The sequence below is a fragment of the Microtus oregoni genome, unplaced genomic scaffold (genome assembly GCF_018167655.1).
Source record: "Microtus oregoni isolate MIOR12 unplaced genomic scaffold, Mior012 000016F_ref0000370, whole genome shotgun sequence".
Taxonomy (NCBI): Eukaryota; Metazoa; Chordata; class Mammalia; order Rodentia; family Cricetidae; genus Microtus; species Microtus oregoni.
Window position 1 is genome coordinate 18,367,190 of NW_024543075.1, and position 16,721 is coordinate 18,383,910.

Here is a 16,721-nt window from a genome sequence, read left to right on the forward strand (position 1 = left end):
CTCTGCTTTCTTTCTTCTTCTTCTTTTTTTAAACGGGTCTCTAAAGTCACCTATAGGTCTAATGCAGGATTAACATTGGGGAAAAGAGACCTCGGTTTTCTCATCTGTAAAACCAGGGGTTGGACTACTTTCGTGATATTTGTTGGTTCTAGAATAATATGGAAAAGGACATTTCTTAACGCCTTGAATGTTGCCATAGGCAATTCATGAAAACCTGTTTGGTGGCTGCTATCTTTTAACTTTCTAGGTAATCTACTCTGACCTACCTCCCAGTAGCTTACTTTTTAGGTCTTTACAATAGTCTGTTAGAACAACAGATAAGAAGGACTTGAGGCTGGTCGCCTTGCTCCGAAGCAGAACTAGTCCTTGGAGAGTTGGGTGGGTCTTGGTACCGGAGTAAGAAAGTAGCCATATTTGTTTCAGGCAAGTGAGGGCAGCAGGAAAGAAGCTGAAGCCTCCTGCGCCATGACTAGTACTGGCAGATTTGGTCGGCGACTAGAGTGCCGCTTTTCACGACTCTACTTGTGGCTCCCACCACCGTTCCAGTTCAAACCAGTGCTTCTCTTGAATTCTCCTTTTCTCACTCGCCGAAGTTTGGGAAGGCCAAAGGCGAAAAACAGGACCCGGAAGTAGGGGAACCTTCTAAGCACGTGATGGGAGAGGCGCTGGTTCTGACACGTGACCCTCCAACCTGCTACTCTACCTTGCTTAGCTCAGCTGCTCTTAAAGGTACAGGTCCGGGGGCGGAGGCTTTGCTTTAAGAGGGGCTGGGGGCGGGGTCCGAAGAGTGGGGCGTGGTTGGACCTGAGATGGAGTTCCGGGGATCTGGGGGATCTGTTTACGGACGGTCCTGTGTAGCAGACAGCCGGACCCGGGGCTGACCGCCTGGTGTTGATCCTGCGCACCCACCTGTCCCAGACTTTTATCTGTTCTCTTGAAGCCAACCCCGAACACACGCTGACTCTGGGCCCTTTGGGGGACTCGAACTCGATGCTATGGAAAGCTCTGCGGGCTCGTGGAGGCGCCTTGAGGATTCCGAGAGTGAGTACTCTTGTCGGTTGTCTTGAGAGTGACCACCTCTGCCCCACGAGGCTTCTGAGGAGCTCGGAAACTGGCCTGACCCCCGCAACAGAATACATAAAATACGCGGGGTCTCCGTGAGTGGTGGGTCATGCCTTCTCTTCCTCCCAGGGCAGGAGACGAACTCAGAGCCCCACGCCCCTCCGGTGAATGGTCAGAGGGCCCAGTGGAAGAATGCGGTGGGTTTCTGGTAAGTGGTCTGAGTGTTGTGCAAAGGTCAGGTGCGACGGGAAGAAAAGGGGTGAGAATCAAGCCGCAAAAAGCAACTGAATCTACAAATACTGAGTCACAACTTGTTTACCCATGGCTACCTGTGAGCTTTCCAAATCCCATTAAATTACCGCCGTCACCTATTGATCAGAGCTTCTACCATCTGTAACGTTCTTAATGCTTTTCTCTCACCAATTCAGTTGCAACTTTTTTTTTTTTTTTTCTAATGGAAGCGGGCTTTAAACTCTATGGGCAGTGGAGGCTTGCCTTGAATTTCTAATCCTCTTGCCTTTGCCTTCCAGGTGCTGGGATCACAGGCCTGTAGTACCATGCCCAGCTCCCCATTGTTTTTATTTGCAGCGCAGGGCCTTCCGGGTGCTCACAGAGTGCTATACAAGGGAGCTCTGTCCACAGTCCCTTTGCTTTTGCCTAACCCTGAGCACAGCTCTGGAAGGCGAAAATAAGAACTATTACTTTACAGATCAAAAGGAGAGTGCTATACAAGGGAGCTCTGTCCACAGTCCCTTTGCTTTTGCCTAACCCTGAGCACAGCTCTGGAAGGCGAAAATAAGAACTATTACTTTACAGATCAAAAGGAGCCCTGGTATTATTTTGATTCCTCCAGTTCTCTTTAAGGTCAGATGAGAACTTGCCCCCATTTTGCATAAGTATATACGAAGGCCCCAGAAGTAGGAAGCAACTGACTGGGGTTTCAAGCCTTGGGTATTTCTGTTGTACCACAGTATATATATGGATGAGAAATGCCCCCAGAATGGAATCTTAGTGCCAGCATAGAAGAAAGAGTGGTCAGGGTAGCTTCCTGGGAGAGGTCTTGACTCTTGGCCATGAGCTGGTCCAATATCAAAGCCTCTTATTTCTAACCCCGACACTGTTACTGAGGTTGGTGTTTGAAGGGAAAGATCTTTAAGGGCTATAGGTCGACAGAAAGCCAGGAAGTGAAGCTCTCTCCTCGTTCTAGGATCCTGGGTCTTTGCAACAATTTCTCATACGTTGTGATGCTGAGCGCTGCTCATGACATCCTTAAGCAAGAGCAGGCGTCTGGGAACCAGAGCCACGTAAGTGAGCCCCTCTTCACCACCACGGGACTACTGAGGACTCATCCAGGGCCAGAGGTCCCCTGAAAAACTCATGAAGTAGCCACGGGTGGACCAAGGGAGTTAAAGTCCCTAGTCTCCCATACACAGGGCCGGAGGGATGCTGGAGAGCAACAGGTACCAGGTTGGTGAACTCAACTAACTGGCTGCATGAGACTTTGTTCTATAGGGTGTTTTGTCATCTGGGTCCTGTTGACATTTGGGGCTGGGTGACTATTGTACAACCAAAGGTGACAGCCAAGAATGTCTCCAGATGTTACAAACGTTGCTAGCAGGTAAAATCATCCCAGGTGCAGAACTTCTTGTCCCCTTGATCTAGAAAACATTTGCCCTAAGAACAGCTTCTACTTTGCAGGTTCAATAGGGAATTTGGTCCAAGGTGAGATTTTTTCCAGAAACCCAGATTGCTATATGAATGCTCTTAAATATGTTATATCCAGGGGCTGGAGGGCTGGCTCAGTGGTTAAGAGTACTGATTGCTCTTCCAGGGGACCCGGGTTCAATTCCCAGCACCCACATGGCAGCTCACAACTGTCTGAAGATCCAGTTGCAGAGGATCTGACACCTTCACACCAATGCACATAAAATAAAGTTAAATAAACCATAAAAAATATTTTTAAAAAAAAATATGTTATATCCATCTTAGGGGGGGTCATCGTTGTCCTCTGGGCCAATAGTTTGAATTGCTTATCAACACTCTCCTTCACGGTGCACGTCGAAAAACTAAGGCTCCAGGAAGTCCATGCCTACCCAAAGCCATCTGTCAAGTTAGGGCAGAGCTGGGACTGGGCCTTGTTAAACCTCTTACCTCCTTATAGGAAAGACTTTCTTCTCTCTCATAGGTGGAGCCAGGCCCAACACCCCTACCTCACAATAGCTCGTCTCGATTCGATTGCAACTCCATCTCCACAGCTGTGAGTACCCACACAAGGCCCCATGATCCGTGCCTCTGCACCCTTGTCCCCTCTGCACCCAGTTAGGACTGTCAGTATTCCAATGATCAAGACTGCCAGTGACTGGGGGCCCTTTCTGTGAGTGGTAAATAGCTCAGGTAACCAACCCTCAAGGTGGCTTCGTGCACGAGGCACTGCACGCTTCCCCTTTTGGGATGAGGAAACTGAAGCTCAGAGCGTTTAAATAAATGCCTTTACACCCATTGGAGAAGCGCAACTCTGGGAAAGCTGAAACTAAACCCTGGTCTGTCTAACTCTAGAGCCTGACCTTGCAGAGGTCTCCTCGGCTGGCTCTGCTGCTGGTTTGGGAAGATTACCTCTGGGAGGGTCTCGGCTCTTACTTTGTTCTCCCTTTTCAGGCAGTGCTCCTGGCAGACATCCTTCCCACCCTCATCATCAAACTCCTGGCTCCTCTTGGCCTTCATTTGCTGCCCTACAGGTCTGGGTCAGGGTGGCAGGAGGAAGGCAGAGATGGGAGGTAGCAAGAGTCTGGCTAGTCTCGAATAGAGGCAGCCTTCTGAGTTCCTCTCCACCTCTTCTCAGTCCCCGGGTCCTCGTCAGTGGAGTTTGTTCTGCTGGAAGCTTTATCCTGGTTGCCTTTTCTCACTCAGTGGGGTTAAGCCTGTGTGGTGAGTATGCTGTTTTGTGGGGTGGATGGGCCTGGAGAAGCCTCCACAGTCCGCTGCTGAGGTAGTCTCCCCAGCTTCCCAGAGTAAAAGGATATGTCTGTAACCCCAAGAGACTGCTAGTGGTGTTTGTCTGGGACACACACACTTGAGAGACAGGAGGATTGTGATTGCGTCTGGGCCACATAATGAGTTCAAGGCTACCCTAAGCTGCACAGCAAAATGCTATCTCAAAAAAAAAAAAAAAAAGGAGAGTGCCGGGCCAGGCTGATCTACACAGCAAGTTCCCGACCAGCCTGGACTACATACTGAAACCTTGTCTAAAAAACAAACCTGCTAGAGCTCCCCAATCAGAGTGTGCTCTAGGAACAATTTGGAGGTGTTAGAGGAAGAGATGGGTGGACCAGTACAGACTGGGCTGAGCAGGGCTGAATAAATGGGAGGATGAGGATGGGGTACAGTCTCAGAGAAGATACGTGGAAGAGGGTGTGGCTCTTTCAGATGAGACCCTACCCTGTCCAGTCTGTTCAGTGACGTCTGCTTTTAGCTCGCTGAGCGAATGGAGAGGTGAAGCTATAATCAAGTGCCGCTGGGGACTGTTCCTTTCCGTTAAAGGCCACCATATGCTTTTCATCCTCCCAGGAGTGGTTTTGGCCAGCATCTCCTCAGGTCTAGGAGAGGTCACCTTCCTCTCACTCACTGCCTTCTACCCCAGGTAAGCAGGCTGGTCAGGAAGGAAGAGGAGAGGTATGCCCCCTGCTGGCTTCCATCTTCCTAAGTGTTCCTGTGTTCTCCTCAGTGCTGTGATCTCCTGGTGGTCCTCGGGGACTGGGGGTGCAGGGCTCCTTGGATCGCTGTCATACCTGGGACTCACGCAGGCTGGCCTTTCCCCGCAACACACCCTGCTTTCTATGTTGGGGATTCCCATTCTGCTGCTGGCCAGGTGAGTGTCCTTGGGCCCAAAGGACAAAACTGTGGGGGAGGAGAAACTTGATCCCATTCCAGTCTTGAGATCTGCTCAGCTTTCTGAGGGCATGTGGATTCTGGGCTCTCAACAGCCCTCAATTTAAGTACCAGAGTGGGCATGTATTAGCTGGGTGACTCTGGACAACTTCATTCCTGACCCCCAGTTGTCTCTGTAACGTCACAGTGGTTGTCCTTTCGTGTCAATGGTGACGTGAAGCATCAGCACAGTGGGGCTCTGAGACTGGACTAGGGCTGAGCGCGCTCAGTGTTTATTCTGTGTGGATCTGTGTGTAGGGAAAACATTAAACCAGGAGTGTTGGCACACGCCTTTAAACCCAGCACTCAGGAGGCAAAGGGAGGGGGATCTCTGTGAGTTTGAGACCAGCCTGGACTGCATAATGAGTCCCAGGACAGCCAGAATTATATAGTGAGACCCTCCCCTCCCCCCCCACAAAAAAAGAAAGAAAACATTACCTAGCCAGTTAAAGCTGTAATTTCATCTATAGCTTAGGACTGTTGTGGGGTATTTACCAGAGAAGACTGCTCAAACATGGTCTTAAGTCAGTAAAAAGTATTTGTTAGTCAGCTGACAACTACTCTGGGTGTGCAGGATCCCAGTGTAGCACCGAGCCTTTCTCAGGGTGAACTTTTAAGCACAAAAAAACATGGTCTGGGTTGATATACTTCAGTTCACAAGAACAGTTACCCAGAAACAGAAGTACAGAAGCTAAAAATTGAGGGTAGTACATTTAGAGACTTCCCCAGAACTAGGGACTTTGATGGATTAGGTCATTGTTTTAGTTTTGGCAGGTGGTGCTGTCTGCATGCTGAGTTTTATAGCCTGAGTGGCACCTCCGTCATGGAGTCAGTCATGCTAAGGTCTGGAAGCCTGTTAGAAGGGCAAGGCAAAAAAGAAGTCAGGATGTGTGTAGTGTGAAAGTCTCTAATCCCGGCACTTGGGCGACTGGAGCAGAGGGATCACATGTTGGAGACCCTGGCTCAAAAACTAAATATAGATAATTGGATCTGATGGCAAATGCCTTTAGTTCCAGCACTCAGGCAGCAGAGGCAGGCCGATCTCTGTGAGCTTGAGGCCAGCCTGGTAAACATATCAAGCCCCAGGCCATCCAGGACCAGATAGTGAGACTCTGTCTCAGAAAAACTAAATGAAGACATAAAAGCCCATGGTCATACAATCTGTGAGGTGCGGGAAGAAGACAGGGAGGGTGGGGTGAGAGGAACCAGAGTGCAGTAGAGACATGTATTAAAACGTGAAGGAACACATTTAGTAAGAATTTCGGTAAATATTTAAGAAGTGGTACTAGAGCAGCTGTTGGCTAATGAGAACAAGGAAATGGAATTGAGTTGCTGGTGTGAACCCAGTCATATGAGGCCCCCTGGTAGAAACAAAGAGCCAAAGTTGGGCTCCAAAAGGATGCATTTGGCGGGGTGGTGGTGGTGCATGCCTTTAATCCCAGCACTCGGGAGGCAAAGACAGCGGATCTCTGTGGGTTCGAGACCAGCCTGGTCTACAAGAGCTAGTTCAGGACAGGCTCCAAAGCTACAGAGAAACCCTGTCTCGAAAAACCAAGAAAAAAAAAAACCCACAAAACAAAAGGATGCATTTGAGGCTCTCACAGCACAGGATTGGATACCTGAGAGTCTGAGCTCCCCATCTTTAGATACATACAGATGTATAGGGGTCCCCAAAAAGGTGTGGCCTGCAGGACCCCTGGGGCTCTTGTCAGAACAAGAGCTCAGTGACTATTGCTTTTCTGTTCCATCCCAGCTACTTCTTGTTGCTCACATCTCCTGAAGCCCAGGACCCTAGAAGGGAAGACGAGGCAGAGACTGCTGCCCGGCAGCCACTCATAGGCACTGAGACCCCAGAGTCAAATCCAGGTAGGAGACAAAGGCCCTCCCAGGGTCACTTTCCCCCTGGGGTTTTGGTCTCAACTGTGTCCACTGTTGAGAGGGACAGGCTGAATGAGCAGCTTTGGGTCAAAGCAGTCATGTGTACTTACTGACCACATGCCAGGCATTCCAGTTGCTGAGACCATGGTGTTCAAGATGATATGAGGACATTTTCACAGAACGGAGAACAGCGATCAGGCCCAGAGTGGTGGTGCATACCTTTAATCCCGACCCCTGGAGGCAGACACATGCAGATCTGTATGACTTAAAGGCCACCCTTATCTACATAGGAGTTCCAGACCAGCCAGGGCTACACAACAGGACCCTGTCTCAAAGTTTAAAAAAAAAAAAAAAAAAAAAAAAAGGAAAAGAAAGAAAGAAAAAAAACCCAAAATACACACCTGCAAAAGAAAAAAATAAACAAAACCAGAAAATGATAGTTAAGAAGACCAGGGGGAGCGGGCAGTGGTGGTGCATGCCTTTAATCCCAGCACTGGGAAGGCAGAAGCAGGCCGATCTCTGTGAGTTTGAGGCCAGCCTGGTCTACAGAACAAGTTCCAGGCTCCAAAGCTACAGAGACCCCCCTGTCTCAGAAAAAAAAAAATTACCAGGGGGGATTAAGGGCTCTGCTTTACAGAAGGTTCTATTTATTTATTATGTATACAGTGTTCTGCCTGCATGTATGCCCACATGCCAGAAGATGGCACCAGATCTCATTACAGATGGTTGTGAGCCACCATGTGGCTCTTGGGAATTGAACTCAGAACCTCTGGAAGAGCAGTCAGTGCTCTTAACCTCTGAGCCATCTTTCCAGCCGTGTGTGTGTGTGTGTGTGGTGTGTGTGTGTGTGTGTGTGTGTGTGTGTGTTTTGCAGAGTCTCTCACAGGGCAGTGGTGGCACGTGCCTATAATCTCAGCACTTGGGAGGCAGGTGGGTGGATCTCTGAGTTTGAGGTCAGCTCTGATCTACAGAGCAAGTTCCAGGACAGCCAGGACTACACAGAGAAACCCTGTCCAAAAAAAAAAAAAAAAGCAAAAACAGTCTCTTTGTATGGCCCTTGCTGAGCTGGAACTCACTCTGTAGAACAGAATGGCCTCAAATTCACAAGATCCACCAGCCTCTGTTTCCCAGATGCTAGTACTAAAGGTGTGTGCCATCTACACACCTGGCTAAGATTTATTTTTATCTTTATTTATGTGTAAGTGGTTTTTGTGAATTTACACTATGAATGTGTTGAGTGCCCTCAGAGACCAGAAGAGGATGTCAGATCCCTTGGAGCTGCAGTTGCAGGCAGTTGTGAACCACCTGATGTGGGGCTGGGATTCTAATTCTGGTCCTCAGGATGGAGCAGCAAGTGCTCTTTGTTTCAAGACAGGGTTTCTCTGTGTGCCCTGGATGTCCTGGCACTTGCTCTGTGAACCGGAGCTGACGTCAGATTTAAAGATCCGCCTGCCTCTGCCTCCTGAGTGCTGGGATTAAAGGTGTGTGCTACCACCACCCTGCAAGAGACTCTTTTTAAAAAAAAAAAAATATTTATTTATTATGTATACAATATTCTGTCTGTGTGTATCTCTGCAGGCCAGAAGAGGGCATCAGATCTCATTACAGGTGGTTGTGAGCCACCATGTGGTTGCTGGGAATTGAACTCAGGACCTTTGGAAGGGCAGGCAATGCTCTCAACCACTGAGCCATCTCTCCAGCCCGAGACTCTTTTTTTTAAAAAAAAAAAAAAAAAGTATAAAAGTAAAAATAACCGTCTTAGAACTGTCCAACAGCAAGTGCTCTTAACCTCCTAGCAATCCCTACATCTCTGAGAAACCTTTTCTTTATTTAATGTTTTGTTTATTTTTATTTTATGTGCACTGATGTTTTGCCCATGTTATGTCTATTTGAGGGTGTTGGATCCCTTGGAACCAGAGTTACAGCCAGTTGTGAGCTGTCATGTGGGTGCTGGGAATTAAACCTGGGTCCTCTGAAAGAGCAGCCAGAACTCTTAACCACTGAACCATCTCTCCAGCCCCCAAGAGAGCTTTTAAAAACAACAACAGACCGTTTATTTACTGGGAGTGGGAGGGTGAGCTGGGGAAAGGGCATGTGCGCAAATGTGGAGGTCAGAGGTTCTGGGAATTGAACTCCACCCAGTCAAGCCTGACAGCACGTACCCTCATCCGTGTGAGCCATCTCATCAGCCCCAGAAGGCTCTTTAAAGGACAGTTTTGGACTGAAACTTGTCTGTCCAGGAGTCAACCTTGTGAATGTGTAGGTGAAGATGTTCCGGGCTCAGGAAACATCTCTGACTGAGGCCTTGTGGTAGAAAAGGTCTGACTATTTTAGAGACAGAAAGCAGAACCAGAGTCTGGGATGGGGTGAGCAGAGGGAAGCTGTACACTGATCTACAGTCTTGCTGCTTTTTAAAAAAAAAAAGTTTAGTGTGTGTGTGTGTGTGTGTGTATACATGTGTACAAGTTATGAAATCTATCATTTTAGCCGCTACTAAGTATGCATCCCAGCCCCATTTAATACAAACGCACTGCTCTGGTGTCTGGTTGCTCGCCGCATGATGGTGCCCAGCTAGGTATTCTGCGTTCAACTTCTTCCCCCTTTCTCCCTGCTCTCTAGGTTCCAGCTGGGACCTCTCGTTCCAGGAACGGTGGACAGTGTTCAAGGTTTGGACGGTGGCTGTGGGTGCGCCGTGAGGAGCCTCTGTCTCTGCTTCCCACTTACTTCTCCCACTCTTCCAGGGCCTCTTGAGATATATCACCCCCTTGGTGCTGGTTTACTTTGCCGAGTATTTCATCAACCAGGGTCTTGTGAGTGAGGGCTGCTGGGAAGAGGGCGCGGGAGGAGAAATAGGGCTGAGGCTCCACAAATCCCCACTTGTCTGGTCTCTGCTGCAGTTTGAGCTCCTGTATTTCCGGAACACATCCCTGAGTCACGCTGAGCAGTACCGATGGTGAGAGAAGTTGGCAGGTGGGCGATGGGCTAGGAGGATCCCTCTGTGTTGGGGACCTGGAGTTAACCCCATAGGACCAGAGGAGCGTCCTCATCCTGCCTGCCCCCACCTCAGGTACCAGATGCTCTACCAGGCTGGCGTGTTTGTCTCCCGTTCTTCTCTGAACTGTTGCCGAATCCGGTTCACCTGGGTCCTAGCCCTGCTGCAGGTACTGAGCCCCTGCCCTCTCTTCCACTCTCACCTCGACTCCCAGCATCCCTCACTCAGAAGATCTTAGTGTACACTAGCATTCCTAAGTACAGTAGTAAACGCCGGCAGGGTTCCGTAGAAAAGGTGTGGTGGCATCAGAAGCCAGCCATACTTGTGGGCAAATACCAGTTTCTGTACTGAATAGCTGTGTGACTCAGAGCAGGTCTTTGAACCTCTAATGAGCCTCAGTTTCCCCATTGAGAAATCAGATGTGGTGGGTCAGGATATGTAACCCAGTGACAGAGTGTTTGCCTAGCCTGTGTAAGGCTGTGGGTTCCATCTTAGTACTGCAGAGACTAAAATGTTTAATAGCTGTGGGCAACAACTATTTCTCATGGTTTTGTACAACAGCATTGAGGGGCAAGTGGAAGAATAAGATATTGTTTTGGTTTATTTTGGTTTCATTGTTGTTGTTTGTTTTATTTTTTAGGGTTTTTTTTTTCTTTGTTTTTGAGACAGGATCTCACTGTGTTGCTCTGGTTGGCCTGGAATCCAGTATGTAGACCAGGCTGTCCTGGAGCTCCCAGATCTGCCTCACAAATACCGGCATTAAAGGCATGTACCGTCATGCCTGGCCTCTTTGTCGCTTGTTTTTATGGTCCTTGTGATTGAACCTAGGGCCTTGTGCATGTTAGGTCGGTGCTCTTATTGAGGTACATCTTAAACCTTCAAACTTTCTATTTATTTTTACAATTTAAAAAAATTATAATTAGATTTTTACTTATTTATTGGGAGAGAAGGCGCTTGCCAAGTAGTGTGTATGGAGGTCAGAGAACAACCTGCAGATTGGTTCTCTTCTCCCACATGTGGGTTCTAGGGATCTAACTCATGTCATCAGCTTGGGAGCAATGGATAAAAGCTTGGGCCTTTATCCAGTGAGCCATCTCATCAGCCCAAGCATTTTATTTGGAGGCAAATTTTTTGTTTTGTTTTGTTTTTCGTGTGTTTGTTTGTTTTTCAAGACAGGGTTTATCTAAGTAACAGTTCTGGCGCTGGGGACTTCATTCTGTAGATCAGACTAGCCTAGAACTCAGAGATCTGTCTGCCTCTGCCTCCAGATTACTAGGGCTGGCTTTAAAAGTATGTGCCACTTGGCTGATTTATTTTTTAATAAAATCATATGTATGTATTTTTATTGTATGTATAATATATGGTATGTGTATCTGCCCACAGGGGTGTGCACACACTTGCCTGGATGTGGAAGCCAGAGAACACCTTTTTTTTGTCTCTCCTTCTGGGTTTTGGGAGCTCAAATTTAGGTTGTCAGACCTGCACAGCAAATGTCTTTACTTGCTGAGCCATCTTCCCACGTTCCCTACTCCCCACCCCAGCCTTAGTGGGTTTGTTTTGTTTTGTTTTGTTTTGAGTTTGTCGGTTTTGCTTATTTTGAGTTTGTATGTGTATGGGTGTTTTTTATTTATCTGCCTGCTTGTATGTCTATGCACCACATGCTTCAGTGTCCACGAAAGCCAGACGAGGGCATGAGATCCTGGGAAACTAGAGTTACAGATGGTTGTGTGTTGCCGTGTAGGTGCTGGGAACTGAACCCACATCCAGAGTGTTCTTAACCACCAAGCCTTCTCACCAAGCTCCCATTTTTTTTTTTTAAAGACAGGTTTTTCCGTCAATTTGGAGCCTGTCCTGGAATTAGCTCTGTAGGCCTGGCTGGCCTCAAACTCACAGAGATCCACCTGCTTCTGCCTCCCAAGTGCTGAGTTTAAAGGTGTTCACTACCACCGCCTGGCCCCATGTTTTTAAGGCAGGGTCTCACTGTATTGCCCAGGCTGATCTTGAACTTGATGATCCTCCTACTTCTGTTTCCAGAGTGCTAGGATTTCAGGTATAGGCCCGCATGTCTGGCTTTTTCCACATTTTAATTGGTCGAAATGTGTTTCATGATTATTTGTCAACACTTTATGCAAAGAGACATATTTTCAAATCAGACAGAGACATACTGCTTGCACCTGGGAGCAAATGCATGCTTCTTTCACGGTAGGTTAGGTTACTTAGAATAACGTCAGTGGCATTTTTGGTCAGATGAGTGTTTTTATCCATGAATAATTGCTGGAAACAAATTCAGCTGCCCTGACAGAGATCTGTGGTTCTTAGTAAATATGGCTCTCTGTAGCAGTCTCCCAAGAGGAGCCTCACGCACCAGCATTCATCTAGAGATCTCCAACCCTAAAGTGACTTAAACCTCTGACTATGGGTTGAGCATCCCTAATGTAAACATCTGAAACCCAAAATGCAGAATGTACTAATGCATACGACACCACAAAGCTTCATTTCATGGGGAAATGCCGACGAATACTGTAGTAACTACCTTCAGGTCACATGTATGAGTATACATGAAAAATGAGTTTCACGTTTAGACTTGACTCTATCCCCAAGATCTATCATTATGTATATGCTAATACTCCAAAGAGCTAAAAACATCTAAAAAATCCTTCTGTTTCCAAATGTTAAGGGGTTCGTTCCCTGCATTACAGGAAAATACTTTTGCCCTTAACATTGAGGAGCTCAATTCATGGGGTTAAAGAGATGGCTCGGCGGGTAAAGGCGCTTACTCACCACCAAGCCTAACCACCCAGGTTTGATCCTTGGAATCCACATGGTGGAAGGAGAAAAGGGACTCCCAGAAGTTGTTGTCTACCTCCACGCAGGTGCCATGTGCCACCCCTCAAAAAATATGTGTAATTAAAAATATCATTTTTTAAATTAAGATGATGGGCCAGAAAGATGTAAGGGTACCTGTTGCCACCAAGCCTGACTACCTGAGTGCAATCCCTAAGTCCCACACAGTGGAAGGAGAGGATCAACTACTGAAAATTCTATGATCTCTACACACATGTGCACTGGCATACACACACACACACACACACACACACTTGTACACTCAAAATCAAAAAGTGTGCCAGGAGGTGGTGGTACGTGCCTTTCCCCCAGCACTGGGGAAGCAGAGACAGGCAGATCTTGGTGAGTTCAAGGCCAGCCTGGTCTTCAAACTAAGTCCCATGACAGCCAGAGCTACACCACAAAACCCTGTCTCAAAACAACAACAACAACAAAAAAGTGAAAGTGGGGAGTGGGGTGCATGTTTCAGTGATGCCACCAAGCCTAACAACCTGAGTTTGATATCTGATTTCCATACATGTGTATAAGTGCACGTATACACCAAATAAATGTAATAACTTAATAATTTAATGTAAGAAAACTTAATTCTATGATGAAATACAGAAGTATAGATTATATTCTGAAGCTCAATAGCCTCTGATCCTCCTATAAATCCGATCAGTGATATTAGCCCAAGGCTAGGTCAATAGTTGTCAGCATTTACACATGGAAGATTCTAGAGTCGCCGGACGTATTAGCTTACAGGCTAAGGAGTTACCTTATCCCTGATCCCTACCATTACCCACAGCACCAGGCCTCATGCCACAGGTGTAGGTTTGCAGCTCCTCCCCTTGCATCTCTGTCAACGGAGTGCGTTCTTTTTTTTTTTTTAATATTTATTTATTTATTATGTATACAATATTCTGTCTGTGTGTATGTCTGCAGGCCAGAAGAGGGCACCAGATCTCATTACAGATGGTTGTGAGCCACCATGTGGTTGCTGGGAATTGAACTCAGGACCTTTGGAAGAGCAGGCAATGCTCTTAACCGCTGAGCCATCTCTCCAGCCCCGGAGTGCGTTCTTAATGCAGATCGCTGAGCCCTTCCAGATGACGTAGTGATGGCTTCAGAATGAGGAGGCCTTCCTGGTCCCTGGTTAACACATCCCCAGTTAAGACTTTGTATGTGGATCCTGTGAGCCTCCAGGTGGTGACCTACACTCGAGGGAGGGCATACAGTGTCCTAAAATAGCAGAACCTGGAACAGAGGAGGGATTGGCATCGTCAAGTGGGGGATCAAGGAGGCTTCTTGAAATGAGAACATGAAAACTATGGTTTCTCAAACACCAGGACTCTTAACAATTTTTTTGACTTTTTAAGACCAGATTTCTCACCAGGCGGTGGTGGTGCATGCATTTAATCCCAGCACTCAGGAGGCAGAGGCAGGCAGATCTCTATGAGTTCGAGACCAGCCTGATCTACAAGAACTAGTTCAAGGACAGGCTCCAAAGCTACAGAGGAACCCCGTCTCAAAAAACCCCCCAAAAGGCCGGGCGGTGGTGGCGCACGCCTTTAATCCCAGCACTCGGGAGGCAGAGGCAGGCGGATCTCTGTGAGTTCGAGACCAGCCTGGTCTACAAGAGCTAGTTCCAGGAAAGGCTCCAAAACCACAGAGAAACCCTGTCTCGAAAAACCAAAAAAAAAAAAAAAAAAAAAAAAAAAGAGAGAGAGAGAGACCAGATCTCTCTATGTATCCTTGAGTGGCCTGGAATATACACTATTTAGATCAGGCTGGCCTCAAACTCAGAGAGATTTGCCTGCCTCTGGAGTGTTGGGATTAACGGTGTGCTCTACCACATTACCGACCCTCTTTTTTTTTTAATTTATTATATAAACGTTGGCTTGCATGTGCATGCGTGTGTGAGAGTGTGTGTATGAACTACCTGTGTGCCTGGCACTTGTGGAGGCCAGAAAGGGTGTCAGATCCTCTGGAATTGAGATTACAGATATTCCTGAGTCCCATAGGTGCTAGGAACCACTCTCAGGTCTTCTGCAACAGCAGCAAGCTCTAGTGACCACTGGGCCGTCTTTCCAGTCTCCATTTTCCTAGTCTGATAGTTTGTTGTGCTGTCGTCTTGTACATCGTGGGTGGTTAGCGGTGTCCCTGACTAGATGCAGTGAGACAGACAGGGAGGTCTCCATCCTGTAATGAGGGGAGAATGGGGGTGTTCAGGGGAGCCCTGGGGAGCTGAAGATAACACTGGTAGAGCACTTGCCTGTGAAGCACAAGGTCCTGACTTCCATCTGCTGGCGGGGGTCAGGCAGTGGGGAGGAGAGCAGTGTGGGGGAGTCTAGGTGTGATGGTTCATGCCAGAAAGAAAAACAAAACAAAAAAGCCAAGGAGGAAATGAGATGACCACTGACCTCAGTGGAAATGACCATGATCCAAGTTCCAAGTTGAGAGATCACCAGTGAGGGACAGTTGAGGAGCACTTTAGGCTAGGAGTTATGGGAGCAAAGGAAGGGAGGAACCTACAAGCTGTATGGGGATGAGGATGGGGCAAGGGAAGGCCCACCAAGATCTCAGGGTCGTGCAGGCCCGGCTGGGCACTGGGATCCCACCCAGACCTGTTAGTCCCTTCTTTTCCTTCCCCAGCTTTGAGACTTGTGACCTCAGTGCTGTGCTGTGGCTCGGTCTCAAGCCTCCCCTTACCTCTGTCCACAGTGCCTCAACCTGGCCATCCTACTGGCTGATGTTTGCTTGAGCTTCCTGCCCAACATCTACCTCATCTTCGTCATCATTCTGTATGAAGGGTTCCTGGGTGGGGCCGCCTACGTGAACACCTTCCACAACATTGCTCTAGAGGTCTGTGCTGGCTGGGTAAGGGCTTTGGGTGGCCTCCAGATTCTTGTGGGTGGAAGCCTAACGCCTTGTTCTTTGCTCTCCTAGACCAGTGACAAGCATCGAGAGTTTGCCATGGAGGCTGCCTGTATCTCTGACACCTTGGGAATCTCCATGTCAGGGGTCCTGGCCTTGCCTCTGCATGACTTCCTCTGCCATCTCCCTTGACATGGGTTGTTCGGGACTCACTGACCTGCAGACAGATGAGACACACTTGTGAGCTCTGCTCTAGCCCTTCCTAGCAGGCTGGGGAGTGGGAAGAGCTACAGTCCTGCCCCGCTTCAGCAAGGAGCCCCCATTGTTTCCCACCCCTGAGCTGGTCTCTGGGAGTTTTCCCTCAGCCTCATGCCCTTCTAATAAATGCTTATTTTATCAGTTTACCTTTTGTGCCGTGTAACAAGCCTTCTGTCGGACTATCTTTGTATCGCCCCCGTCCCCAAATAATGACATAGAGACTTATTATTAGTTGTGAAAACTTGGCCTTAGCTTAGGCTTGTTCCCAACTAGCTCTTATTGCTCAGTTGACCTGCTTCTACTCATCTATCTTCTATCATGTGGCTTGGACCCTCTGTGCTACATGTCCAGTTTGCTGTGTGTTTTCCTGGTGTCTCTGCCTTTCTTCTTCCCAGCATGCTCTCTTTCCCCTGAAATCCTGCCTATTCTCACCTACTTATTGGCCGTTCAGCTCTTTATTCAGCCAATCACAGTGACACATCTTCACAGTGTCCACAAATATTCACAACACCTCCCTCCTTTTGTCTAAGTGAAAGGGAAGGTTTTAACTCTACCACAGTAAAACCATATAAAATAAGAACAGTTATCTGGTCAGAATTACATCCACATGTCCAGGCCATTTGTATTTGGCATATTTAAAGAAATTACTTCACAATTTATCCTATCTTGGTGAGTCCAGAGTTTTATTCCCAAACCATTTTCTATCATAACTTGTATTACTAACTGAAAAATATCTTTTTAAACTTAAAAACATTTTCTTAGACAAACCACTTAAGCTTTTATGTCTCTCAGCCCTACGCACTTTACATCTCTTTGGTGAGTTTCTTTTTAGAATTTGGTAACAAGGAAAACTGGTGTTGGCAGCTGTCTCCAGCCTATAGGCAACGACTAGGAGCTGTGTCTCTCT

At 47.7% G+C, this 16,721-nt stretch overlaps 1 protein-coding gene across 2 annotated transcripts; it reads left to right on the top strand.

Moving 5' to 3' along the window:
- The first annotated feature begins 283 nt into the window (after positions 1-283).
- On the top strand, positions 284-15,960 carry Cln3 (CLN3 lysosomal/endosomal transmembrane protein, battenin). 2 transcript variants are annotated; one of them, XM_041666989.1, is made up of 16 exons: positions 284-729; positions 941-1,041; positions 1,192-1,270; positions 2,270-2,366; positions 3,248-3,319; positions 3,718-3,797; positions 3,902-3,987; positions 4,627-4,699; positions 4,784-4,927; positions 6,740-6,852; positions 9,484-9,530; positions 9,606-9,674; positions 9,762-9,817; positions 9,932-10,025; positions 15,404-15,544; positions 15,629-15,960. In XM_041666989.1, exons 2-16 carry the CDS (start codon positions 996-998, stop codon positions 15,746-15,748), a joined length of 1,317 nt encoding a protein of 438 aa, XP_041522923.1. In that variant the 5' UTR covers positions 284-729; positions 941-995; the 3' UTR covers positions 15,749-15,960. The 2 variants fall into 2 exon arrangements, with proteins under 2 accessions (XP_041522923.1, XP_041522922.1); XM_041666988.1 differs by lacking the exon at positions 284-729 and having other exon boundaries at positions 792-1,041.
- The last annotated feature ends 761 nt before the right edge of the window (positions 15,961-16,721 follow it).

Excerpts from the sequence above, each read along its gene's own strand:
- Cln3 (XM_041666989.1), top strand. The coding sequence starts at position 996 with ATGGAAAGCTCTGCGGGCTCGTGGAGGCGCCTTGAGGATTCCGAGA. Across the intron at positions 6,853-9,483 it reads GACCCCAGAGTCAAATCCAG|GTTCCAGCTGGGACCTCTCG; the intron begins GTAGGAGACAAA and ends CCTGCTCTCTAG. Across the intron at positions 10,026-15,403 it reads GGGTCCTAGCCCTGCTGCAG|TGCCTCAACCTGGCCATCCT; the intron begins GTACTGAGCCCC and ends CTCTGTCCACAG.